The sequence below is a fragment of the Phacochoerus africanus genome, chromosome 3 (genome assembly GCF_016906955.1).
Source record: "Phacochoerus africanus isolate WHEZ1 chromosome 3, ROS_Pafr_v1, whole genome shotgun sequence".
NCBI lineage: Eukaryota > Metazoa > Chordata > Mammalia > Artiodactyla > Suidae > Phacochoerus > Phacochoerus africanus.
The window spans coordinates 27,477,856-27,505,136 of record NC_062546.1 but is presented as its reverse complement, the minus strand read 5'-3'; the positions used below and the strand labels follow the sequence as shown (position 1 = coordinate 27,505,136).

General features: G+C 49.2%; 1 protein-coding gene across 2 annotated transcripts in view; it reads left to right on the top strand.

Moving 5' to 3' along the window:
* The window catches only part of HCK (HCK proto-oncogene, Src family tyrosine kinase), a 42,563-nt gene that overhangs the window by 13,868 nt on the left and 1,414 nt on the right, over nt 1-27,281 (top strand). The window contains exons 2-12 of one of the 2 annotated variants that reach the window (XM_047771361.1): nt 3,372-3,492; nt 6,632-6,674; nt 7,302-7,404; nt 8,235-8,333; nt 9,724-9,827; nt 13,491-13,640; nt 13,966-14,118; nt 15,900-16,082; nt 17,048-17,124; nt 23,237-23,390; nt 25,828-25,959. In XM_047771361.1, coding sequence (XP_047627317.1) covers nt 3,373-3,492; nt 6,632-6,674; nt 7,302-7,404; nt 8,235-8,333; nt 9,724-9,827; nt 13,491-13,640; nt 13,966-14,118; nt 15,900-16,082; nt 17,048-17,124; nt 23,237-23,390; nt 25,828-25,959 — 1,318 coding nt within the window. In that variant the 5' untranslated portion in view covers nt 3,372. Of the gene's footprint in view, nt 1-3,371; nt 3,493-6,631; nt 6,675-7,301; nt 7,405-8,234; nt 8,334-9,723; nt 9,828-13,490; nt 13,641-13,965; nt 14,119-15,899; nt 16,083-17,047; nt 17,125-23,236; nt 23,391-25,827; nt 25,960-27,281 lie in introns of those variants that run through there. The other variant, XM_047771360.1, reaches the window with a different exon arrangement.

The following is a 27,281-nucleotide window of genomic DNA, read 5'->3' as shown; positions in this document are numbered from 1 at the left end:
AAGTCTTGGCTGAGATGTGCTGTACCTGTAAAATACACACTGGGATTTGAAGGCTCAGCATGAAGAAAAAAAAAGAGAGAATATAAAATATCTCATTGATAGGTTTATATTGATGACATGTTAATAATAATTTTGACTTATTGGGAAAAATAAATACATCTTAAAATTAATTCACTAGTTTCTTTCGCCCTTGAAAAAATAGGGCTGAGGAAATATTTAAATTATGTTACATTGCTAAGTCTAGTGATCATGAAAAATGAGCATTTCTTTTCTCTTTTTTTTTGTCTTTTGTCTTTTTTTGAGGGCAGCACCCACGGCATATTAGTTCCCAGGCTAGTGGTCTAATTGGAGCTGTAGCCATTGGCCTACACTATAGCCACAGCAATGCAGGATCTGAGCCATGTCTCCGACCTATACCACAGCTCGTGGCAATGCCAGATCCTTAACCCACTGAGTGAGGCCAGGAATCAAACCCAAAACCTCATGGTTACTAGTCGGGTTCATTAACCCTGAGCCACGACGGGAACTCCAAAAATGAGCATTTCTGAGGCCACTCCAGGCCAGGCAATGGAATGTTTCTCCTGGTTTGGGGGAAATCACATTTTAGGCAAATTTGGCTCCTGCCTGTATGTCACTTAAAAAAAAAAAAAATCACACTTTAGTGTGCAAAAACTGAACTAATGGAATTCCCAATTTTAGAAAGCTAACTTCTCAAGTGCTGTGGTATCTCTAAACTTGTGGGCCAAAGGATTTGCAAACAGTGCTTGCTTGATGCTCCGGGCAGTGCCACATCTGCTAGTAAACAGAAATGGTCATGGTTAACATTTCCAGGGAGTTTCCGCCATGGCTCAGTGGATTAAGAATCTGACTGCAGTGGCTCGGGTTGCTGTGGAGGCGCAGGTTCAATCCCCTACCTGGCAGCGCAGTGGGTTAAGGCCTCAGGCCTTGTCCCAGCTTCAGCATAGGTCCCAGCTGCAGCTCAGATTCAGTCCGTCTTGGGAACCTCCATATACCATGGGTGTGGCCATAGGAAAAAAAAATTTTTAAGGTCTGTAGTGCTTACTGTGTGGTAGACACCCTTACACTCATCAACTCCGTCTGTGCTTACCACAGCCCTGGGAGGCAGAACCCCACCATCCATGGATCACTCACGAACACAGTGCCTTCAGAGACCCATCCCTGTCTTAAACATGTAAATAGATGACGTAAGGGATACCGAGGAGATGCTCAGAGAGGTGGAGGGAGCTGCCCTATACCACACAGCCATGCTCATCCCAGAACACCCTGAAGCGAATCAAAATATATGAAGTGTAATATAATTTTATGCTGTACAAAACTGCACAATATGCTGTTTTATTTCCCACCACTGGAATACATATTACACGTCACAGAGGTGTTGAGTTTTGTTTTAAATGCATAGGAGTACATTATAAAGCAGTGATTAATTGCAATAATTTTTCAAATTTAATGATCCAGCACTCCAGGAGTCTGGATCAGTTCCTTAAGTTATTCGTAAAAGGCGAATGAAGCAGAAACCACTTCAGTCTTGAGGGGGTAAACTGTTCCCAATTCCCACCAGGACAGACAAAAACATCCTTGTAAATAAAAAGAATCTTTAAAAAAAAAAAACTCCTCTAAGCCTAGGAATTTGTTTTTTTTTTCCCTTAACCCACAAACACATGTTTATTTTAACAAGATAAGTATAATAGAGTTCTAACCGCCTTAGAAGAAAACTGCAGTTGTGCAGCGATGAGGAAACAATTGCTTCCATATGCGGCTGACTTCTCAGCAAATACATGTGCACATTTTGAGAAAAGACATGAAACATTTTTGCCACTTTACCAATGAAGTTTTGACTTTGATTAGGTAAACCGCTTTTCTTTAAATATCTTTGAATTTGATTAATGCAGCAGCAAAGTCTGTCAGCTCTACCTCCAAAATACTCCCTGAATCTGCCCACTTCTTTCCCCCTCACTAACCACCACCCCAGACCAGGCTACCATCATCTCAAGCCTGGACTCATGCAGTAGACAGGGCTCCCTGCCCTGCCCACTAAAGTCCATACTCCAGCCAGCAGCCAGTGGGATTATTTAAAGTGCAAATTGAATCCTGTCATCTTTCTGCTCAAAACTTTTCATACTTTCCCATCATCCTTAGCATCAAGTCCAAATTCCTCGCCGTCTGTACAAAGGGGGGCAGCCTCCTCATATACCCTCCTCTCTCCTGCCTGTGATCTCCAGCCACACTGGCCTCCTTTCAGTGCCTCGTTCTTTTCAAGCACATTCCAGCCTCAGGGCCTTTGCACTTGCTGTTCCCTCTGCCTGGAACACTGTTCCCTCCGAGGTTTATGTAACTTGGCCCCTCTATGTCAGTCAGGCCCAAGGTCCAACATCACCTCCTCAGAGAGGCCTTTCCCAACCACCCTGTCTAAAGAGACCCACACAGTTGCTCCCCATCACAGCCTCTTTTATCATCCTCATGCTTTTCCTTAACCAGATTTATTTATTTGTTCACCTGTTTATTGTCTGTGTCTCCTACTCTCTCTAGTGCAAGTTCCATCAGCACATAACCTTGCTTGTCTGAAGCCTGGTTTAGAAAAGCTCTCAGTAAATGTTTGCTGAGTAAATGAATGGATGAATGACCAAGTAGATCCACGAGAGAAAGAAGGGATGGATAAAAAAAAGAAAAAAGAGAAGAGGAGGGAGGAAGCTACAGAAGGCAATCATAAAATGAGATGAGGAATATGGTTTCTTGATTGCTTGAGCCACATGATGCGACTTGATCTTTATCAGATAATATTAAATGTTAACTTATAATTAGAGTATAGTTTTACTTGACTGCTTGTTCCGAGCCTGAGGCTGTGCTGAGTATTTCCCCGCCCACGTGATTTCTCATCTTCCCAACACCCTGTGTGTAGGTTGTATTATTACCCCCATTTTGCAGATGAGGAACCGAGACTGGGGAGCAGGCGGGGGGCGGGGGGAACATCAGTTCAGGCTCTCTGACCCCCGAGCCCACAGCTCCCACCACCCACTCTGCCCGAGGCTCTACCTGCTGCTTTTCAATGATCCTCGAGATTTATTCTCTGAATAAACCTCCCATCGCAGGAGGCCTTGGTAGCACAACTATGACAACTTATCGGCTCTGTGTGGGTGCGTGGCAGACGTGGATGTGGGGAAGCCCAGTGGGGACAAGGGAAGAGTGAGCACCACGTGGCGGCGCGGGGGTTGGGGGGGGCGGCAGTGAAACTGGCTGAGGGGGAGGGAAGACAGGGCAGGCAGAGGGAGCCAGCCTGGGGGCAGGGGGTCTGGAAGACAGCTCCAGGCGGGGTTCCCAGCCAGCCGGGCTCACCTCCCTTCTCTCTGCCACAGAATGGGCTGCGTAAAGTCCAAGTTCCTCCGGGACAGAGGCAAGGTCTCAAAGAGCGAGCCCAACACCAACCCACACAATCCCGTGTATGTGCCGGATCCTACATCCTCCTCAGGAAAGCGGGTGAGTGGGGCAAGAAAGGGAAGCTGGTAGAAGCCGGGGGGGGGGGGGGACTGCCCCAAATGGCCCACCCAGCCTCCTGTTTTCCCAAAGGTGAGCAGAGTGTGTGGGGTAAAATGGAGCTGCAGTCACCAGCAGTGCCCAGACTCCCCAGGATACACCTGCACCAAGTGCCCAGGGAAAGGGCATCACTTCTCCTTGTCCCACTGCCCAGGCCTTGTCCAGCCTGATGCGTGGGCACTAGCATAAGAAGTGCTGCGAGCGAAGAATGAGCAGATGACAGCAACAGCAGTTAAAATGATGGCAGTAATGACAACAGTATCACCATCACAGCAGTAACGGTAATCACAGTGGTGGTAATAACAGCAAGAGTAACGACAATATTAGTGGAAGTATAATGCCAAGAGCAGCAGGAACGACAGCAGAAAGAGTGAAGAAGAGCAGTAGTAACGCTGGTAGACGTATTTGCTCACGTCTATGACACTCAGGCAGAGCTTACGATGAGCCAGGCACTATCCCGAGGGCTTTCTGGTTATTGACACCTTAACCGTTATCACAGCGCTCTCGTAGGTCAGGATCGGTGTTATACTTATTTTTCAGCTGAGCCACCGAGACATTAAAATAACTTGCTAAGGGCCATATGGTTAGTGAGGGGTAGAGCCAGGATTCAAACCAGCATTGTAAGTTCCAAGGCACCAGTGGCAGGAGATCCTTTAACCCGCAGAGGCAGCAGAGCCAGATGCTAGTGACATGAAGAGGAATCACCATGACTGGTGGCAGTAGGGGTGGTCCTGGTAGCAGCACTCGCCATAGAAGCAGCCCCACTGGTCATGGCACTTGTGACAGCCAGAGGAACAGGGACAGTCGGAATAGCAGTGGTGACAATAACAGGACTAGTAACAGCGATGACCATGCTAAGAGCACTAAGAGTTGTCATTGCCATGACTGTCCTCTGAACATGTGTACGTTCTGGGCACTGAGGGAGGTGTTTCTACCTCATTAATCCTCACCAAAAGCTGTGAGGCCACAGTACTTTACAGCCCCAGTGACTGCGGCTCAAAGAGGTTAAGTGGCTCCCTGGGCTCCTACTGGGAAGCCGCAGAGCCTGGTCTTTCTAAGCCTGAGGCTGGGGTTCATTCACTCTCCTCCGGGGTCCTTTAGTCCATCCCCTGATTTGAGGCTGCCCAGGGAGGCACAGCCTCTGCTTACTGCCTCCAGAGGTGCGATGCACGCCTTCCTGGCTCCCCCTAGGTAGTTCTTCCTCGGGTTGAAGGGGAGCCTCTTACCCCACAACGCTTACTCCTGGATGCCAAACCTACCCTTAGTCTCACCCCAAACACATCCATTCCCTTTGCCCCATGACAGCTTGTAGAGATAGAAGGCAACGATCTTATCCCAACCCACCCATCTCTCCCAAATCATCTTTCACACAACGTGGGCTCCTGGCCTTTCTCCATCCTGCTTGCCCTTCTCCGGGTATGGTGCCTAGAACAGGACTAATTCTGGAGATGGGAGAAGAGCGGAATTGTCACCTCCCTCCTTCTGACACTTGACCTCTATTAATACAGCCTGCAATTACACTAGCTTCTCACACTGGGGAGGTCCTGCGCTCACATCCTAAAACCCTGTCACTCCCAGGTCAGCCTCTCTCCTACCTGCATGGCCCTCTTCCTGCAGCTGAGACTCCAGGTTCTCAGGTTCTCTCAGGCCCTCTAGCTTGTCACCAGGGAGAAGCAGAAAGTTTTCTCCCATTAGTGTTTGGTTGTTCTCTCTGAGCATCAGATGGAAGGGATGCTATTATCAGTGATTCCTTGCTCCCCTCCTGTGGGGTGTTGGTTCAGCTGTAAGTCAGTAAGTGAGAAAGGGTTCCCAGGTCAAGTCAGGTTGCAAAACACTGGGCCAGATACTCCTTCCCTTGTAGGACTCCTCAGAGCCTTTAGGAATCTTTGTAATGGGCTTCGTGAATCTCCCCCCAAAAGACATAATTCTCAGGGTTTCCTAACCCTGTTTCTTTAAGTTAATGTTTACCTATGTGTGTGACACATAAATTCATTTTCCTTGAAAATAAAAATCACAAGTTACAGCTAAAGTGATGGTTTCTGCTAACCAAGAACTACCACACCCCACCCCAGAGGCAGAGGCTCTTGTCAGTTTGGTGTGGACCCTTGCAAACCTTTTTTCATGAATTTCCATTCTAAGGTGTTCAGTGTGTGTCCAGATGAGTGAAGGATGTTTTATGTCCATGTGTCCTATTTAGAATTCTGAAGAACTAGCTTTGTTCACTAACAATATATCTCTGGTTCCCTGGTGGCTCAGGGGGTTAAGGATCCAGCGCTGTCATTGCTGTAGCTCGGGTCACAGCTGTGGCGTGGGTTCAATTCCTGGCCGGGGAACTTCCACGTGCCACATGCACAGCCGAAAATAAAAAGTAAAACAATACATCTTTGAGGTCTAATTGTGCCAGGAACAAAGCAGCATCTCTTATTAGGGCTGCCTGAGCACTGCAGCACAGGCGTCATCTCCCCTTTGGATGGATACTTAGGTTGTTTAATATACACAGTGGAGCCTTTATTTGGGGCCATGTCGGTAGACCAAGGGCTTCTTCAAACATGCCTTAGAAAGCACTGATTTAGACCAACCCCCTCACTGTATGTTGAGTGGAAGGAACAAGTGAGTGTCCTGCAGTATGTCCAAGGCTAAAGGCAGAGCCCACAAGCTGAGAGACCTGCATCTGTTTTTTGTTTTTTTGTTTTGTTTTGTTTTGTTTGTTTTTGCTTTTTAAGGCCCCAACTGAGGCATATGGAGGTTTCCAGGCTAGGGGTCCAATTGGAGCTGCAGCTGCCAGCCTACACCACAGCCACAGCAACACCAGATCCTTAACCTACTGAGCAAGGCCAGGGATTGAACCTGAAACCTCGTGGTTGTTAGTCGGATTTGCTTCCGCTGCGCCACAATGGGAACTCCCAGACCTGCATTGTTATGCTGGCTGTTCCCCTAATATGCTGTGTTACTTCGGGCACTTCCACAGCCCTCTCTGGGCCTCCTCCCACAACACACAGGGCTGGGATATCCTTTGGACATGGACCTTCATGGCTCCATACACACTATTGGATTCAACCCCCTGTCCCATTTCTCCCCACAGTGGCCAGACAGCAGCCAAAGCAACCCACCCGAGGCCACAGAGGGTAAGTATCTGGCAAACAGGTGCAGTGGTCTTGTAGTATGAAGAGAATTAGGTTAGGTTCTCAGTCAGAGCTTGGGGCAAAAATCCCAACCACCCTTGAAAATCCCCTAAACTGCCCCCAAAGTACTTTTATAGGCTATTGTGTTTCTATAACGCTGTTTCATAACGTGAACAAAATCCCATTAGCTTTTTCTTTTTTTTTTTTTCTTCCTTTTTACAGCTGCACCTGTGGCATACAGAAGTTCCCAGGCCAGGGGTCAAATGTGAGCTACAGCTGCAGCCTACCCCATAGCCATGGCAACACTGGATCCAAGCTGCATCTGTGACCTATGCTGTAGCTTACGGCACAACCAGATCCTTAACCCACTGAGTGAGGCCAGGGGTCAGACCTGCATCCTCACAGAGACAACGCCAGGTCCTTGACCTGAGCCACAATGGGAACTCAAAAACTTCGCTAGCTTTAAACTCTAGAATCACACCCAGCACAGCAAGATGCTTACTTATATACACCATGAGACAGACGCATGAGGGGGTATAGGGCTGGGGACCAGGTGTTGGGGTGGGAAACACCCAGGGTTGTGGGAATGCTCAGGTAAAGCCTTACCATCCTATGTGTCTCTCTTCCCAGCAGGTTCTGAGGACATCATTGTGGTTGCCCTGTATGACTACGAGGCCATTCACCATGAAGACCTCAGTTTCCAGAAGGGGGATCAGATGGTTGTCCTGGAGGAGTGAGTCCTCATTCCACTCCCTGCCCCAAGACATACCCACCTCTAACACTCAATTCTGCTCTCTTTTGTGCTTCAGTTAAAAACTTGATAGACTACATTATACTAGAGTGTAAATGACTAAGGAGAACTTATTACCAATAAAGGAAGAAGGGTTTCCTGCTAAGCTGGGTTAAAGCCACAATAAAGGGGCTTGTGCACTTGCCAATGGCACACATCCAGGCAAGAATGGACAGCTGAAAAGGCTTTCTCGGGGAAGCCTTCCTCAGGCACCTGTGACTAAACTGTAGACTTAGCTATGGACCAGACATTGTTGAGGTGACTTTGCATTCAGAAATCCATGGATCGCTGAGTTGATGACCTCCAACCTCCTGCAGTGTTCACCAGCCGTGGCTGTAGTGTCCAGTATATATTGGGGCCCAAGGATGGGAGTGGTTATGCTTGGTCAGACTCCTGAGCCCACTCCCTCTGGCTCCTGGCCCCAATGGGCTACTGTGAATCTGCCATGAGCACAGGGCCCCATCTCACATATGGAGAGTTAGGCGAAGGACACAAGTCCAGAGAATAAAGGTGAGGCTAGAGCTGTGGGCTATGAATGTGGGGACAGGGCTTGATTCCAGCCCTAGATGGACCCAGGGATTCAGAGTGGGGGCTGTTGTGAGGACACTTACCTTAATCATGGGGTGCAGACTGGGGGCTGGGACTGTAGTGACCCCGCCCCTCATCCCACCAGCTTTCTGGGGTTGGGGGGATTCTAGGCCAAGGCTGGGGGCCCAAGAGGACCAGGGGTGGTTCTCCTGCCCCCTGACCCCTTTGTTGCCCCTGTCCCCCAGGTCTGGGGAGTGGTGGAGAGCTCGATCCCTGGCCACCCGGAACGAGGGCTACATCCCAAGCAACTATGTTGCCCGCGTCAACTCTCTGGAGACAGAGGAGTAAGTATTCTATTTCCCTGCCCTCCAGAAGGAAGCATGGGCAGAGTCAGCTTTGTTCCTACCTTGGGGCCTTTGCACTCACTGTCTCTCCTGCCTGGCACACTCTTCCTAGGCTTTTTGCTGGCTGGCTCCTTCTCATCCTTCAGGTCTCAGAGAGGCCTTCCTGGGCCACCCTGTCTCAAGCAGGTCCCCTCTGTGACACTCTCTCTCTCTCATGGAAACTGTTTTATTCCCTTTCGAACACTTCTCATGAGCAAAAACGATCTTATTTCTTTGGCTGTTCACAGGTTCACTGTCTGCCTCCCCCATGAGAAGGGGAGAGCACGAGAGCAGGGACTTTGCCTATCCGCTGCATTCCCTGCACAGGCTGGCATGCAGTCGGTGCTCAATGAATGTTTGTTGGATAAAGTATACAGTTGCTTTAGAGAGGGTCCTCTGAGAGCCAAGCCAGCTCACTCCAGGGCCAGTCATCTCTCATGTGACTCATTCAGCAAACACGTGCCTGTGCCGCACCTAGCTTTGTGCCAGGCTGGGGGCTGCAGAACAAATGAGACACCCCCAGCCCTCAAGGAGATCCCAATAACCCTTCATTCTTGGCTGCAGTTTCTTTGTGTCTAACTTGACTCTGAAAACATAGAATTATACTTCATTTGTCCATCCATCTGTCCATCCACCCAGTCATCCCACAGACACTTGCTGGGGACCTCCCGTACCCCCAGCCTTATTCCAGGGGTACTAGGTGACTCAGGGAGGGCTCCTCCCTGGAGATGTTCACAGTTTGGGGTGAGACCGACAAATAAAAAGATGGCTCTACTCTAAGGTGGCAAGAGATCCAGTTCAGAATCAGCCAAACAGTTGAAAACTGACCCCATGTTTTTTTCTCCTTTGCTTCCTCCCTCTAGCTAGATGGTACTGTGGGTTTGGGATGCTGGCCTGTTAAAAATTAAAACGTTTGGGCTTTTCCCATCTTAAAGTCACCCCTTTCTTAGTGTGCATGAAACCTCTCTGTCCTGTGGAATCTCCCCTCTGTGGCCACAGTGAAGCCCCCATGGCCATCGCTGACCCTTCTGTCCTGGACCTCCCCCAGCACAGCCCCTACAAGCCACAGGGGGTCTCAGCCGTTTCTGTCTCCCTCTAGGCTTTCTCTGGGGCATCCGTGCCCTGCTCCCGCTCTGGGTGAGGTACGGTGAAGGATTTTGTAAGTGTTCAAAGCCGCAAGCCGGGGAGCTTTTAATATCAAAAGAATGGCTGTTTTCCCCCCAAAAGAAGCTTTGCGCAAAACAGATACCAGGTCTTTGGGATCCCAGTGCTGGACGAGAGGGCTGAGAGTGAGTGGAACAGGACTGCCTGTCGCTGGTTCACACGCTGCCCCCCCCCCCCTTCTCTCCAGGTGGTTCTTCAAGGGCATCAGCCGGAAGGATGCAGAGCGCCAACTCCTGGCCCCAGGGAACGTGCTGGGCTCCTTTATGATCCGGGACAGTGAGACCACCAAAGGTGATGCTGGCCTTCCCAGCCCTGGGTCCCTGACCACGCCCCCCAAGGGTGCTCCAGACACAACTGGCCACCAGTCCTCCTTCGGGAATGCCCTGGGGTTGGGGGTGCTGGACGACTTGCCCAGCCCCCTATGGCTACCAGGCTTCCTCCTGCCCTTTGCTCAAGCCTGTTTCTGGCTGTCCCGGTCCCCCTAGGTGCCACCTTAGGTCAAAGGAAGTAGGAGGTGGGGTTACTGCCCTGAAAAACAACATCCTGCTGAACTTGATCTTCATTAGCTTATAATCTTTTAAATACTCATCAAGATGCATCTTGTCCACAAGCCTGACTCCTCCCTTCCTCCATAAGGAAGTGGGGTGGGCTCAGGCCACGTGGAGCCCCAATCCAGCCTCCTCTGGGACCTGGCTTAGAAAGGCTCCTTTGAGATATTTGGAAGTTTTCATGTTGGCAACCTGCTTCCCAAAATCCCTATGAGGTGAGGGTGACCTTGCACGGGAGGCAAGAGCAATGCCCCCAAATCGTCACATACTTCCACCTGGCATCAACTGAGGCCAATTTCCCCATAGGAATGAGTGGAAGTAGGAGTTTTTGTGGTTTCAGAGTTGTCACACAAAGTGCACCTTTATTTTATTTTCTACTTTTTCATCTTTTTTTTTTTTTTGGTCATTTCTAGGGCCACTCCCGCAGCATATGGAGGTTCCCAGGCTAGGGGTCTAATCAGAGCTGTAGCCGCCCAGCCTACACCAGAGCCACAGCAATGCCAGATCTGAGCCATGTCTGCAACCTACACCACAGCTCACAGCAACACCGGATCCTTAACCCACTGAGCAAGGCTAGGGATCAAACCCGCAACCTCATGGTTCCTAGTCAGATTCATTAACCACTGAGCCATGGCAGGAACTCCCCAAAGTGCACCTTTAGACTCAAGACTGCTTAGTTCAAATCTAGAAGAAAAAAAAAAAAATCCTTGGGGAGTTCCTGCTGTGGCTCAGCAGGTTAACCAACCCAACTAGTATCCATGAAGAAGCAGGTTAGACCTCTGGCCTTGCTCAGTGGGTCAGGGATCCAGTGTTGCCATGAGCTGTGGTGTAGGTCGCAGACACAGCTCAAATCCCCAGGTGCCGTGGCTGTGGTGTAGGCCGGCATCTGTATCTCCGATTCAACCCCTAGCCTGGGAACTTCCGCATGCTGTGGGTGCAGACCCAAAAAAAAAACCCCAAAAAACAAATCTAGCAGTAAATTGCACGAAGTGTGACCTCACAGTATCCTGGACAGACAGATTTGGGGACATCAATCAGAGGCATCTGTGTGGCTTTCTACTCGCCCCCAGGTATCTGAATTGGGGAAGCTACTCATCAGTGTTTTGGGTCAGCAAATGTTTAGGCTTTATGTTCTCCCACCCAACAAGCCCCCTAGCAGCCCCCAGAGGAAAAGAAATCGGACAAAAAGGTAAAGCCACACACAGCTCTTGGGTCTTCTATTCCTGCTGGGCCATCCTGCACGTGGGGCAGAGCAACCGCAGAAACAGTGGCAGGAAAGTGAGCCTGGGCCACTGTCACAGCCCTCGGAGGTAGGGGCATAGGCCAGTTAACCAATTCGACGAAATTTACAGCACGAGTGCCCTTGGATTCTGCCCCTCCCCACCCAGCATCAGCCAAGCAGCCTCTCCTTGACTGGGCAGAGTGGCTAAGAGTGGGTTCTCAGAGCCAGATACCTGGCTTTTATATTTTTTGGCCATGCCTGCAGCATGAGGATGTTCCCAGGCCAAGGACTGAACTCATGTCACAGCAATAACCAGAGCCACAGCAGTAACCAGAGCCATAGCAGTGACCATGTGGGGTCCTTAACCCACTAAGCCACCATGGAACTTCCAGACACCTGGGTTTGAATCCCAGTTCTGCCCCTTACAAGCTGTGTGACTGCAGTTGAATTACTTCACCTTCCTGGAACTCAGTCTCCTCATCTATAACATTGTCATCACATAAAACCTCTGCCTCATGAGGTTATTCACTCCTTATAACGCATAATATAATTGGTTATAATGCATATAACTGTAATTCATTATAATGAACATTATTCCTATTCATTATTCATTCATACAAGGTTCTTTAGACAGTGGCTAGCATGTACTGTCAACAGTTATTCATGCAACAATTTGTTTGTTTATTTTTTTAGGGCCACACACACCACATACGGAAGTTGCCAGACTCGGGGTCAAATCGGAGCTACAGCTGCCGGCCTACACCACAGCCACAGCAATGTAGCCACATCTTGACCTACACCACAGCTCACGGCAACACAGGATCCCTGACCCACTGAGCAAGGCAAAGGATTGAACCCACATCCTCATGGATACTAGTTGGATTCATTTCTGCTGCACCACAATAGGAACTCCCCATGCAACAATTTAAATCTCCTCCCAAATCCTATGACATAGCGCTATGGCGGTGGAGAAAACTGAGAGACGGGTTAGTAACTTGCTCAAGGACACACAGCTCACCAGTGGCAGAACTGTGGCCATGGGCCGAAAGAGGTGTGTGTTTCAGCTCTACGAGGCCGTGTGTATTAGGTTCCTATTGCTGGTGTAACAAATTATAAGCTCAGTGGCTTAAAACAAGATAAATTAATTATCTTACGGTTCTGCAGGTCAGAAGTCTGAAATCAGGCTCACTGGGCTCAAGGGAAGGTGTCGGCAGGACTGGTCCCTCTTGGAGGCTTCAGAAAAGAATCTGTTTCTTTGCCTGTTTCAGCTTGTGGAGCCACCAGCATCCCTTGGCCAGTGGTGCCTTTCTCACATCTCTCCAACCCCAACTTCCTATCCTACTTTGACCTTCTTACCTCCTCTTATAAAGACCCTTGTGATGACACTGGGCCTACCAGGATAATCAGATTAGAATTTTTTGTTTGTTCACTTATTTACTTTTTTACTTTTTACCAAAGTGGTGTGGAATTTGGGCTTTTGTGATTGATTGATTGATTGATTGATTGATAGACAGATAGATAAAGAAATAATAATGAAAGCATTCCTGTTGTGGCTTAGCAGAAACAGACCCAACTGGTATCCATGAGGACACAGGTTCGATCCCTGGCCTCGCTCAGTGGGTTAAGGATCCGGCGTTGCCATGAGCTGTGGTGTAGGTCGAAGATGTGGCTCAGATCTGGCATTGCTGTGGCTGTGGTGTAGGCTGGCAGCTGTAGCTCTGATTTGACCCCTAGCCTGGGAACTTCCACATGCCACAGGTGTGGCCCTAAAAAGCAAAAAAAAGAAGAAGAAGAAGAAGAAGAAGAAGATAAAGAAAAGAAATAATAATGAAGATGATGCCAGCCAACTTCTACCGAGCGTTTAAATCCTGAGTACAAGCATTACTTCTTTTTACCATCGAGCAATGTGACGAGGCAAGGAGCTATGACCAATCCCATTTTATAGACGAGGAAACTGAGGCACAGAGAGGTGGTATGGTCACTTGCCCAAGGTCTCACAGCTGGAAATGGAGCAGCCTGATGAGCACCCAGGCAGCCTGACTCCACAGCCCATTCCTACCTTATACTCTGCTGTGCAGGTGCCAGGACAGTGCCTGCAGTGGTCTGACAGGGGGTCAGGTGTGCTGACACGGGGTGGTCAGCCTCTGAGCCAACTCCTGCGGGGTTTCTCTCCCGCCCTTCCAGGGAGCTACTCTTTGTCCGTGCGAGACTACGACCCCCAGCACAGGGACACGGTGAAGCATTACAAGATCCGGACCCTGGACAGCGGGGGCTTCTACATCTCCCCACGGAGCACTTTCAACACCCTGCAGGAGCTGGTGGCCCACTACAAGAGTGAGTCCCGCCCAGGCTGCCTCCCAGTGCCTGCCTGGCTCCCGGGAAGCCCGCTCGAGGGAGCACTGCGGCCTGGGAGGCTGCTGAGGTTTTCCTGACCCTCCCTGGATAAATAGTTGCTTTGGAGTCTCCTGAAGTCTTAGGTCTGTTGAGCAGGAGGGCATCTCACCTATCCTCTTGGGAATGTCCCCCAGGCGGGTGGAGGGAGGGGGAACTGTTTGGAATATGAGCCCAATGCCAAGGACTAAGCAGGGAGGCTTCCAAGGGGAAGCTCGTGCCTGGCTTGGAGCTGACCACCCTCGACTGACCAGGGGCTCTGTTCCAGAGGGGAGCGACGGGCTCTGCCAGAAGCTGACCGTGCCCTGCGTGTCCTCCAAGCCCCAGAAGCCTTGGGAGAAAGATGCCTGGGAGATCCCCCGGGAGTCCCTCAAGATGGAGAAGAGACTTGGAGCGGGGCAGTTTGGGGAAGTCTGGCTGGGTAAGGACCCAGGCCCAGGGCAGGGAGGGGAGAGGGAGGTCCTTGCTTCCGGGAACAGCCTGAGGCAAAGTGTGACTCTGTCCTGGGCTGAAGGGAGATTTGAATAGCAGCCATAAAGGAGCAATTCCTCTGATAGCAAACCAAATTGTCCTGCCCTGCAAACACTGATTTGCCTTTAAGGCTAGCCCTGTCCTGGGGTCAAAAACTCTCTTCTGGGAAGCAGAGGTCCCAGATGAGGAATCCATCCCCCTCCTAGGGAGCTGGGACAGTTTGGGATTGAGATAACCAGAGCATCTCTTAGGATGATGAAAATTAAGCATGCACAAGTAGGGAGTTCCCATTGTGGTTCAGTGCATTAAGAACCCCACTAGTGTCTGTGAGGATGAAGGTTTGATCACGGCCTCACTCAGTAGGTTAAGGATCTGGCATTGTCACAAACTGCAGCATAGGTCAAAGATGCAGCTTGGATCTGGCATTGCTGTGGCTGTGGCACGGGCTGGCAGCTGCAGCTCTGATATGACCCCTAGCCTGGGAATTTCCAATATGCCAACGAATGAGGCCCTTAAAAAAAAAAAGAATGTGGAAGTATAGCTTGGAGATTTCCAGGTGAGTTCAGTGTTGACAGCTGATGAATGAGCTGTTCTGAGTACCCGCCATGTGCCCAGCACCATGCTAAGAAATGCCAGAGCACCCAAAAGGCATATTCCACCCCTGCTGTCCTGCCTCTAATAACCTGAGAATAGCAAAACCTGCTTTGCAGAACTGTGGGGTAGACGCAATGCCTGGCCCAGTGCCTGGTGCTCCGCATTGTGTTTATACTCCACCACGTTCCTAATGGGAACAAAGACAACTTAGAGAGATGCAAACAGGTCAGCCAGGAAAAAAAATGCATTTAAAAATCTATGTATTTCAACTATATTTATCGAGAGCCTGCTATGTTCCAGGCACTAAATAAGAGAATGTGGCAGAGAAAGTATGGTGAGGAAGGTAAGACAGATTGGACTGATGATGCAGGAAAACAAAAAAAATATTATATAAGGGCTTAGACTCTTACTACAGGAAGACCTCAAATCTGGGTTAGAGCTTCCTGGCAGCCAAAGCAAAAATGGAAACATAAATAACAATGAGATTTACAAGATCGACAAGATGAAGCAGGGGAAGGGTGGGGGTGAGGTGAGGGAACAACATGTGCAAAGTCCCTGTGGGGGGAGGGGGAGCTGGATGCTTGAGGGACTGAATGGCGTGCAGGCTGACTGGTGCACAAAAGGCAAGGGGGACTTGGTGGATGATGAGGCAAGGTGGGCAAGGCCAGATTACGCAGGGCCTTGTGGACCCTGATAAAGCTGGTATTTAATTGGATGACAGTGTTAAGATTAAGTAAAACATTTTAAGCAAAGTTGGAGTGTGTGTATAAGTGTTGACAAAGCAAAGGTGAGTGTGTGTAAGCAAGTGACCTAATCCGAGTGATGTTTTAAGATTCTTCTTTCATCCCTGCAAGAGCCTTTTGAAGGCTGTGCTGATCATTTCCACTTTACAGATGAGGAAACCACAGCTCAGAGAGGTTAAGTAACTTGCCCAAGGGCACAGAGCTAGGAAGTGGTGGTCCACCCTTCCAGATCACATCTGTCTGAGGCCAAAGCCCGTGCCTCCCCTTCCCTCTCTAAGGACTGAGAAGGGCAGGGAAGGCTTTCTGGAGGAGGCCGGTCTATAGCCGGGTTTTCGGGATGGTGGGAAAAGAGCATCGGTCCTGACTGCCTTCCCTGCGCCCCGTCCCGCTCCAGCCACCTACAACAAGCACACCAAGGTGGCCGTGAAGACGATGAAGCCCGGGAGCATGTCTGTGGAGGCCTTCCTGGCAGAAGCTAACCTGATGAAAACTCTGCAGCACGACAAGTTGGTGAAGCTGCACGCGGTGGTCACCACGGAAGAGCCCATCTACATCATCACGGAGTTCATGGCCAAAGGTGCTGCATGCTGGGGGCTGAGGGGTGTGGGCTGTGGCTCTTACTGGTCACTGGCAGACTCCAAGGAGACTCTGACATGGCCTTTGCCTTCAAGATGCCCCCAGTCTGGCCAGGAGCCCTTCTGACAAGTACTCATTGAGCACACACACATGCAACCGCCCAGCCCCCTCCTGGTTAAGGGGATGAAAGCATGTTGGGGGGATGTCAGGGGAAGGGGAGCCCATGGGCCACAGGGAGGGGGTAGCACCAGAACCCCCATGGGTGATAGGAGAAGCAGCTTCTATGGGTTTACTGTGAGCCCTAGAGGCGGGCGTGACTCCTTCAGCTCCACCCACCATCAGCCACCTTCCTTGGATGGACCAGTGCTCCAGAAAAGAGAGTCAGCAACGTATCCCTTAAGAGTTGGCAAAGCATCCATTCCAGGCTGCCCCCATCCACCTACACACGATCCGAGAAGCCCCTACCCATTTTTCAATATACAGAAACATCTCACACAATCTCCATTTTTTTTTCATAGCCACACCCACAGAATATAGACGTTCCCAGGGCCAGGGATTGAATCTGAGCCACAGCTGTGACCTATGCCACAGCTGCGGCAATGCTGGGATTGAACCTGTGCCTCTATAGTGACCTGAGCTGCTGCAGTTGGATTCTTAACTCACTGCACCACAGCAGGAACTCCTCACATGACCTCCATTTGGAGTGATTTGAAATCTCTAAGTTTTTATCATTTATTTGCCAGCCTTATAAAACCATGGCCCCCAGTCATCCAGGCTCAGAAAGGTATCTGGGACAAAGAACCAGTCTAGCAATCACAAGGTCATTTTTTAAATGCTGAAATTCTATTTCTCAAACACTAGGAGTGGTAAATAAATATTTTCACTTAAATCCATCACTGTGAACAATCTTAACCACACACTAAAGTCATGAGACTAGTAAATGTTGCTTCCCTCTCCCCCACACAGGCAGCCTGCTTGACTTCCTGAAAAGTGAAGAAGGCAGCAAGCAGCCTTTGCCAAAACTCATCGACTTCTCGGCCCAGGTGAGAATCTAATGGGGAAGATGGAGGAGGAGGACAGGAATCCAACTATTTATTCAACAAATGTTTATTGATCACATACTATAATAATGACAACAAGAGCTAAAATTTATTGAGTTCTCAGGATAAAAGTATCCTGTTTAGGAGTTCTTACCATGGCTCAGTGGGTTAAGAATCCAGTTGCAGCGGCTCGGGTCGCTGCAGAGACACAAGTTCAATCCCCGGCCCGGCACAGTGGGTTAAAGGATCCGGTGGTACCCCAGCTGCTGGCATAGGTGTGGCTCAGATTCAGTCCCTGGCCTGGGAACTTCCACGTGCTGTGAGTGTGGCCATGAAAAAAAAAGAAAAAAAGAAAACAAAGTATCCTTTCTCTATGTGGCTTCTATGTACTAATTCACGTGTCTTCACATCAACCTTCTAGGGTGAGATTTTTGTTATCCATCCATTTGTAAGCAACCTCTTCAAAGCTCAGTAGCTTGAAACAGCAACTTATTATTTCCCATGATTCTGTGGGATTGACTGGGGTTGGCTGAGTGGTTTTTTGGCTCCACATGGTGAAATGGAGGTCTCTCTTGTGGATGCAGTCTGCTGAGAGCTTGCCTGGGGCTACAATGTCCAAGGGGGTGGCTCATCTTCTGGGTCTCTCTTCAACGGCCGCACATCCCTCAATAGTGCAACCAGAGCTCCTCTACTTCATGGTGACGAGGGTCCAACAGGGAGTCTTGCTAGGAACCTCGCCATAATGAGCAAGCGCCCATGAAGCCTCCGCTTGCATCGTGCTTGCTAATATCCCCTTGGCCAAAGCAAGTCTCATGGCCCAGACCAGAGTCAGCATAGGAGGGACTGCACAAGGGCATGAAGCCCAGAGGCATGGTTCACTGGGAGCACTGATGTAACAGTCTGGCCACAGGTAGGTAACTGTCATCCCATTTTACAGAATAGGAGATTGAGGCATAGAGAGAAAGTGAAGTACAGATGAGGAAACTGAGGCCCAGCGCAATGAATTTAGCTTGCCTAAATTACTGTGTTACTGGGGAGTTCCCACTGTGGCTCAGCAGGTTATGAACCCAACTAGGATCCATGAGGACGCGGGTTTGATCCCTGGCCCCACTCAGTGGGTTTAGGGTCCGGTGTTGCCATGAGCTGTGGTGTCAGTGGCAGATGTGGCTTGAATCCCATGTTGCTGTGGCTGTGGCGTAGGCAGGCAGCTGCAGCTTCCACTCAACCTCTAGCCTGGGAACCTCCATATCCCACAGGCGAAACCCTAAAAAGCAAAACATATACATATAAATAAATAAATAAACTACTGTGTTACTTTGGGGGTACAGCAGTGAACAAAATGGAAAGTATCGCTGTTCTCTTAGGGTTGACAGTTATTAAACAACTGAGTCTCTTAGAGAGCCATGACCAAAGTGGTCCATGCTCACTGTCAAAAGAATGCCATACCCAGCAAAATTAATAATGTATACAGATCACAGAAACGCTTCTTAAAACCCCATTTTCTTTCTCATCTTTCCGTCACTCTCTGCAGCTCTTCTCACCCCCAGCCTGAGTGCTTCTCACTTCTCTCCTCTCTGACTCTTTGTGATCTGTGGGAAAACAGGGGAAGAAAGGGTGCTATGGCAGTACACGGCTGGAGACGTCAGCCTGGTTCAGGAGAAATCCGCGAAGGCTTCCCAGAGGAAGCCATCTCGAGGCTGAGCCCTGAAGGATGAGTACAAGTTAGGCAGCTGAAAAGGAGAGGGAAGAGTAGTCTAGGCAGAAGAAACAGCCTATATCAACGCCCAAAGGGCAAAATAAGAACTCGGCCTGGTCAGTTGGGGCCTGGACTTGGCAAAAATGAAGAGGGCATGTCTTGCCGCTTGGAAGATGCTAAGGGGGATGGGCGCCTGGGCCTAGGGTTGGGCAGTCTGGAGATGACTAAGGCAGAGCTCATTTGGGTATGCAAATCCTGGGGAGGGACGGGGCAGGGGTATAATAAAAAGGCTTTACCTTCAAGCCTAGAATGCCAGGGGCATATGGAAATCAAGGCCTGGTATCTTCCTGTCACTGGGCCCTCTGGGGGAACAATAGTCTGGCCTGTTGCTGAACTATGATTGTCTAACTGGCAGAAACCTTGCTGGGTGTAAGGTGGGGCAAGGGCCATTCTCCACATTACATAGACAGGAAAAGAGAAACCACAGGAGGGCAAGAGGTTCCAGGCCCTTGTGCCTCCAGGAGCAAAGGTAGACTCAGAGCCCGGGGGCAGGAAGGAAGACCTGGGGGCCTGGTCTTCACCTCCAGTCCCAGAGAGGCTGTACAGCCTCAGATCCACGCCGGGTCTCAGCCCCTTTAAATCAGGGAACTGGACATCTCCATGGGTCTCTAGTTTGCAAGCTTTTTTTCCTTTTTTTTTTTTTAAACCATAACTCTGTTGGTCAAATGAATCATATAGAGCAGCCAAAAACTTAAAATAGGTCAAAACAGAGCTGCTCTGGTTGAAGGAGGTGGCCTTTTTTTTTTGGTCCCCCAATCCTCAAAGTGACCTTGAGGTTATCAGCTGGATTCAGTGTGAAGAGCCCTAAGCTGGAATATCTCTACAGGCCCTTCCAGCTGATTCTGTGCTTCTCCCCTAATGCTCTCAGAAGCAAATCCACATCCCAACGCCTGACATCATGGCAGCCCACTTGGTGGTCATGAAATCCTACCACCTCATCAGCCGCCAGTGCTTAGACCAGCCCTGAACCCAGTAAACCTATCTGCTGTTCATGTAGTTGACAAACCCTTGAGAAGCAACACTTGACGTACAGGGGCTTAGGAATCACATAGAGTTTTGCTACTGACCCCAGCTCTGCCTGGGTAGCTTTGAGCAAAATGCTTAACCTCTCTGAGCACCACTTCCCGCAATCATTTTGGCCACTGACGTGAATACTTACGTATCAGACTCTGTTCTACGCCCCTGATGTAAACTTAAGAGTACTAATCCTCACGTGACCCCATGGAAGAAGGTTCTGTTGTCCCCATTTTACAGAGAAGAAAAGTGAGGCACAGAGGGGTGAAGTAGCTTGCTCGAGACCACAGGGATGTGGGCTCAAATTGAGCTGGTCCAACCCAGAGTCACCTAGGCCTTATGGTCTGCTGTCTCCTGAGTGGGGTTAGTCCCACCTGTCCCACGGAGCTCATGGGCTCATGTGTGTCTGCCCCTGGGTACTGAAAAAATGGTACCCAGCATTAGTGCCTGCTCTGTGCCAAAAATTCAGGTAGAGTAATGGAGAAGCACACAGACCCTGAGCAGGGCTGTCAGATTTCCAGTCCTTGGGCCAGTGAGTTATTTCTCTGGGGTTCAGTTTTTTTGTGCTGGCATCAGTAGGACATCCCCCAAAACGGAGAACAAATCCTATTTAAGTATCATCTTAGGAGTAATGAAAAAGCTACAACATCTGCCATTTATGCGATAGACATTGTTCTTCTAACTGTTCTTCTAAGAACTCCTTGTAAATTTTCCCCACCCTCTAGGCCAAGACTCCATCCCATCCCACCGAAATCAGAATCAGAAAGTCACTGTTTTGTTGGAAAAACTGGGAGCCTCAGACCTCAGTGCCAGTGGCCACAGGTGCCCCCTGCTGGCCACTTTCCACAAGTGCACCATCCACTCACCTCAACCCTTGAAGAGGCTGGTGCCTTGGTTTGGTCTGGCTGGTCACCCCACCTCCCCAGATAATCTCACCAGATTGTATACAGCTGCAGTTCTCCAGAGCTCTGGAGTTTGGGGTAATTAGAGGCAGCATGGGGCACTGGGAGTGGAAACCCACAGACTGGTTTGAGTCAGAATTTCCCTGGTGGTAAAAAAAAAAAAAAATGAATTTCCCTGGCAGTGTGATCTGAAAAAGGCATCCCTCCTCTGTACAACAGAGATAGTGATAATGCCTGGCTCGAGCTCAAGGACATGGAAGGCCAGTTTATGAACTATAAATGCTTTTTTCCAAGTTTCCGAAGGTTAATCATAAACCTCTTTATGAGAGTTAATGCAAAAAAACCCTTAGAAGTGAACAACATCTCTAAGGAAAAATCCCCCATCTTTGTGTCAGGTTTCCCAGGCCCCACTGTGAATAAGAATCCTCCACACAGTCTATTAGTCACTCAGCAGCCATGATGACATTAAAATACACATCAACCATGGCACTCTCCTGCTCTAAGCCTCCTATCTTCCCTTCAGGCTCAGAATGCAAACCAACTTCTTTTCTTTTTTTTTTTTTGTCTTTTGTCTTTGTTGTTGTTGTTGTTGTTGTTGTTGTTGTTGCTATTTCTTGGGCCGCTCCCGCGGCATATGGAGGTTCCCAGGCTAGGGGCTGAATCAGAGCTGTAGCCGCCGGCCTACGCCAGAGCCACAGCAATGCGGGATCCGAGCCACGTCTGCGACCTACACCACAGCTCACGGCAACGCCGGATCGTTAACCCACTGAGCAAGGTCAGGGACCGAACCCGCAACCTCATGGTTCCTAGTCGGATTCGTTAACCACTGCGCCACGACGGGAACTCCCAACTTCTTTTCTAGTACAAACTACAGCAGCACCCTCTCCAGCTCAACTCCCCCCACTTTCCCTGTGGCATCTTCTGCTCAGCCGCCCGTCCCATGAATCCCCAAGCTCATTCCTAGACTCTGGGCCTTTGCACATGGCACTGTTTCTGCCAGGAATGCTCTTAATTTGCCACATTTATTATCATCACTCAGATCTTTGCCCAAAGTTCACCTCCACAAAACAGCCTTCCCTCACCACCCAATCCAAAACAGCCCTCTACACTTCCTGTCCTGATACTGGCTTTATCCTTTCTTTATGGTACTTATTACCACCTGCAGGGACTTTGCCTGGCTCCCCACCTGCACAAGTAATGCCTCGTACCCACGAGACACTCAGAAGGTATTTACTGAGCGACTAAATGAACTTTCCTTATCCCAGCTTGAGGATGAGGGAGGCACCAGAGATACTGCAGACATATAGCACAGAGAACTCCACCCAGTATTCTGTGATAATCTTTGTGGGAAAAGAATCTGAGAGAGATATGTGTTTATGACTGGGTCACTTTGGTTTTTGTTTTTTTTTTAAGAGCCGTACCTGCAGCATATGGAAGTTCCCAGGCTAGGGGTCGAATCGGAGCAGCAGCTGCCAGCCTACACCACAGCCACAGCAATGAAGGATCTGAGCCACGTCTGCAACCTACACCACAGCTCACGGCAACGCCAGATCCTTAACCCAATGAGCGAGGCCAGGGATCGAACCCATATCCTCATGGTCACTAGTCGGGTTCATTACTGCTGAGCCACAATGGGAACTCCTGAGTCACTTTGTATAATTCTGTACAATTTCTGTACAGCAGAAATTGTCACAACCTTGTAAATTAACTATACTTCACTAAACTTATAAAAAAAAAAAAAAAACCCACCCAATACGCACTCCCTCAAAAAAAAAGAGAGAGATGCAACAGAATATGATGTGAGCCTAGGTTGTTTCCGGAAAGGGGGATAGGGATGAAAGCCCTCGTGTGGGTGTGTGTGTGTGTGTGTGTGTGTGTGCAAAAATAATGTTTTTTGGAGTTCCCGTCATGGTGCAGTGGTTAACAAATCAAACTAGGAACCATGAGGTTGCAGGTTCGATCCCTGGCCTTGCTCAGTGGGTTAAGGATTCGGCGTTGTGGTGAGCTGTGGTGTAGGTCACAGATACAGCTTGGATCCCATGTTGCTGTGGCTCTGGCGTAGGCTGGTGGCTACAGCTCCGATTAGACCCCTAGCCTGGGAACCTCCATATGCCACGGGAGCGGCCCTAGAAAAGACCAAAAATAAATAAATAAGTAAATAAAATAAAAAAATAATGCTTTTTCCTCCAAGTGTTCTCTTGAAGCCTTGGAACTCTAGAGAAAAGCCCCAAACTGACCCAGGCCCTGAAGATCCCCTCCACCTGGCTAGGTAGACAGAGAATGTCCATCTGAGCCCGGGACCCCCCCACAAAAAAGGGGGGTGGGAGCTGGTGCATGTACTTTCCAGCCGTCTCACACTGGGACACTCTTCTGCTTTTGGGTGGGACCCCCACCTTGGGTTGGGCCAGATCTGAGCATAAGGGTATCTCTGTTTTGGGTGAAGATTGCAGAAGGCATGGCCTTCATCGAGCAGAGGAACTACATCCACCGTGACCTCCGAGCTGCCAACATCTTGGTGTCTGGGTCCCTGGTGTGCAAGATTGCTGACTTCGGCCTGGCCCGGGTCATCGAGGACAATGAATACACAGCTCGGGAAGGTAGGCGATGCTGCTGAGGGCCCTGCGGGGCCCTCTTGGGTGGGTTGTGAGTTAAGACCTGTGAAAGTGATGGGTAAGATGCGAAGGTCTGTCCCATTATCCTCCGTGTGTTACAGGTTGGGCAGACTCCTTCCAGACATAGTGTCTTGGCTACAGAGTCTCCCCCAGTGACCCTGGTCAGTTTTAGATTGAGTTAGTCAAATCGCATCAAAACTAAGAGTAAGAGCAAGTTTATGCATAACAAAGTGGGAAGAATCTAAATGTCCCTAAGTAGTAGAATGGATATTTAAATTGTGGTATAGGGAGTTCCCTTTGTGGTTCAGTGGGTTAAGAACCTGACTAGTATCCATGAGGATGCAGGTTTGATCCCTGGCTTAGCTCAGCGGGTTAAGGATCCAGCATTGCCGCAAGCTGTGGTGCAGTTAGCAGACACAGCTCAGATCCCGAGTTGCTGTGGCTGTGGGGGAGGCTGGTAGCTGCAGCACAGATTTGACCCCTACCCTGGGAACTTCCATATGCTGCAGGTGCAGCCCTAAAAAAGAGAAAAAAATTGTGGTACACACAATATAATATTATGTAGAAATGAGAAGTTACAAACGAGTGCCACCTGCTAAAAATGGGTGACTCTCACAGGCCTGATATTGAAATAAATCAGACCAAAAAAGCACGTGCGGGATGGTTCCATTTATAGAAAATTCAGAAACTGGCAAACTTGTACGTGAAGGTTCACAGCAGCATTATTGTTAACAGCCAAAAAGGGGAAGCAACCCTAACATCCAGATACACAGAATGTGATACAGCCATACAACAGTGTGCTATTTGGCCATAAAAGGAAGGACGTATTAATATATCCTAAACATGGATAAACTTTGAAAACATCATGTTATGTGAAAGAAGACAGACATAAGGACCACATATTGTATGACTCCATTTTATCTGAAATGCCCAGAACAAGCGAATCTATAAACAGAAAGTAGATGAACTCCACCCTAGGCTGGAGTGGGGAGCTGGAAAGAAATGGGGAGTGACTGCTCTGGTTTTGGGAAGGGATGATGAAAATACTTAAAAATTCACAATTTTGTGGAGTTCCCATTGTGGCACAGGGGAAATGAATCTGACTAGGAACCATGAGGTTGTGGGTTCAATCCCTGGCCTCGCTAAGTGGGTTAAGGATATGGCATTGCCATGAGCTGTGGTGTAGGTGGCAGACGCAGCTCGGATCCTGTGTTGCTGTGGCTGTGGCGTAGGCCGGCAGCTGTGCCTCTGATTGGACCTCTAACCTGGGAACCTCCATATGCCGTGGGTTCGGCCCTGAAAAGCAAAAAAAAAATATATATATATATATATATATATATATATATATATATATATATATCACAATTTTGTGAATATACTAAAAGCCACCAAATTATACAGTTTAAGTGTTTAAGTGGTGAATTACACAGTCTGTGAATGTATCTCAATTAAACCTAAAGAAAAAAAAAAAACAGCCAAAACTCACTTATGGTGCTAGATGTCAGATGTCAGGGAGCAGAAGGGAACCTTCTGAGATGCTGAAAGTATTCTGTATCTTGATCTGAGTGGCAATTCTGAGGGGATATACATATAGAACATGTATCATGTTGTGTATGAAAGATTTGTACACTTTATATTTCATGTTTGTTACAATGCAATAAAAATCTAAGCTAAGAGTAACCACTAAAAGAATAAGAATAGAAAGTATAATTGCTAAACCAGGAGAATACAAGCATGAATTAAAAAAACTCTCTCAAGCCCAAGGAAGGAAGGGATAGGGGAAAAAAAAAAACCTCACAGAGGATTTTCAAAACTTGACTAGGTACTCAATCATAAAGCGGTCAAAACAGACTCCAAATTTGAACACGTACCCTACACGCCACATTCACCAACCTCAGTGGAATTATGATAGAAATCACTCACAAAGGTTAACTGAACCCGTCCCGGGCCAGATGGAAGGAGGGGAGGGCTAGAGCGGTGGACACCCGGGGACTGGGGGAAACCTCAGACGCCAAAGACCGAATCTTCCCTTCCCTCACTGCCAGGGGTTAGGAGGCAGAGGCATCAGCTGGGACCTGGACTCAAAGTCCCTGGAAGTTCTGCTGTCCCCAAAGCTCCTGTGACCTCTTAGGACCCCACTTTTTAGGAGTTGCAGTTCACCAGGACATCAGCTGAATCAATGAGGTGGCCTCAGAGAGTGAGTTCTCGTCACATTCCAGGCACCTCTGCCCACCTGCCCATTTTAGCCATCTGTCCTCAGCATGGATGCTCCTTGCTTCCATGGAGGCCAGATTGACGGAAGTCGCAGCTCTGCAGGAGGCAGATGTTGGCAGCTGTACCGCTGTCCTTGTCCCTCGCCCTTAGAGACCTAGCCCTGACTGCTCCCCAGACTCCCCCTGACTCTGCTCTGTCCAAACCACAGGGGCCAAGTTCCCCATCAAATGGACAGCTCCTGAAGCCATCAACTTCGGCTCATTCACCATCAAGTCAGACGTCTGGTCGTTTGGTATCCTGCTGACGGAGATCGTTACCTACGGCCGGATCCCTTACCCAGGTAGGAGAGGGGCCATCGGCTTGGGGCTGCTTCCAGGGCCCAGCCTGGCTCCCTGCTCAGACTGAGTTCTTGACCCTAACCATCAACCTCCCCTTGCCTGTCCCATCTCAGTTAAAGGCACATGATCCATCCAATTTCTCAATCCTGAAACCTGCGAGCTTCTTTGGCCCTTTCTCTGCTCTCAAACCTTTCAACATCCAAGAAGTCACAGGGTTCTGGCCATTTGACTCCAAAACATACCCCACATCTGCCTACTTCTAACCTTGCTTCCACTCACACCCAGGTCAATATCCTGTCTTACCTCGCTGGTGCAGTGGAGTGATCAGCCTCCTCTCTCTCCAACAGGCTGTTTTCCACCTGTGGCCAGAACTTGTGCCAGATCTTATCCCTTCTCCACTTCTTTAATGGTCTCCCAGCATAATTAGGACAAAATCCCAAAATCCTAATTGTGGCCTTCAGATCCTGTATGGTCCAGCCCCTGACTACTTCTCCAGCTTCATTTCATGCTGTACCCCACCGCCCAGTCATCTAAAAACTATACATGTCCTGGTGCTTCTCATTTGCAATACCCGGTCTGTTTCATTCACAGCAGTCATCACCATTGATGACTATATATTTGTTTGATATTTTCCCCACCAGACTGAGCTCTGTGAGGCCAGAAATCATGTCTGTGTTCCTCCCTGGGGCATCTGCACTGCCTACCTCTGTGCTTGGCATGTAGTGGGTGCTTCACTCTTTGACAAATTTATCCCGATGCCTATGGGCAAAACCCTACACTGAGTAGATCAGGGGAATTACAAAGACGTGCACGAAGATTGCCTGGGACTCAGTAATAATGTTCTCTGTTCCTTGTTGGTTGGGATATCTCTCCTAGGGTGTCTGCAGCCAGAACACTAGAGAGAGGAGGCAAGGTGGATTTAAGAGTCCCTGAATTTTTAAATAAATAGTCCTGAGTCTTAGTCCTGTCCCCATCAACTATTACACTTTGAGAAATCCGCTTGACTTGTACCCTAGTCCTTCATCTGTGAAAAATAGAGGTAATGGTGTCTGCCTTGCAGAGGTAGTTGTGAAGATTAGAAATAAAAGGTGGGGAGTTCCCGTTGTGGCGCAGTGGTTAACTAATCCGACAAGGAACCATGAGGTTGCAGGTTCGGTCCCTGCCCTTGCTCAGTGGGTTAATGATCCGGCGTTGCCGTGAGCTGTGGTGTAGGTCGCAGACGCGGCTTGGATCCCGTGTTGCTGTGGCTCTGGTGTAGGCCAGCGGCTACAGCTCTGATTAGACCCCTAGCCTGGGAACCTCCATGTGCCACGGAAGCAGCCCA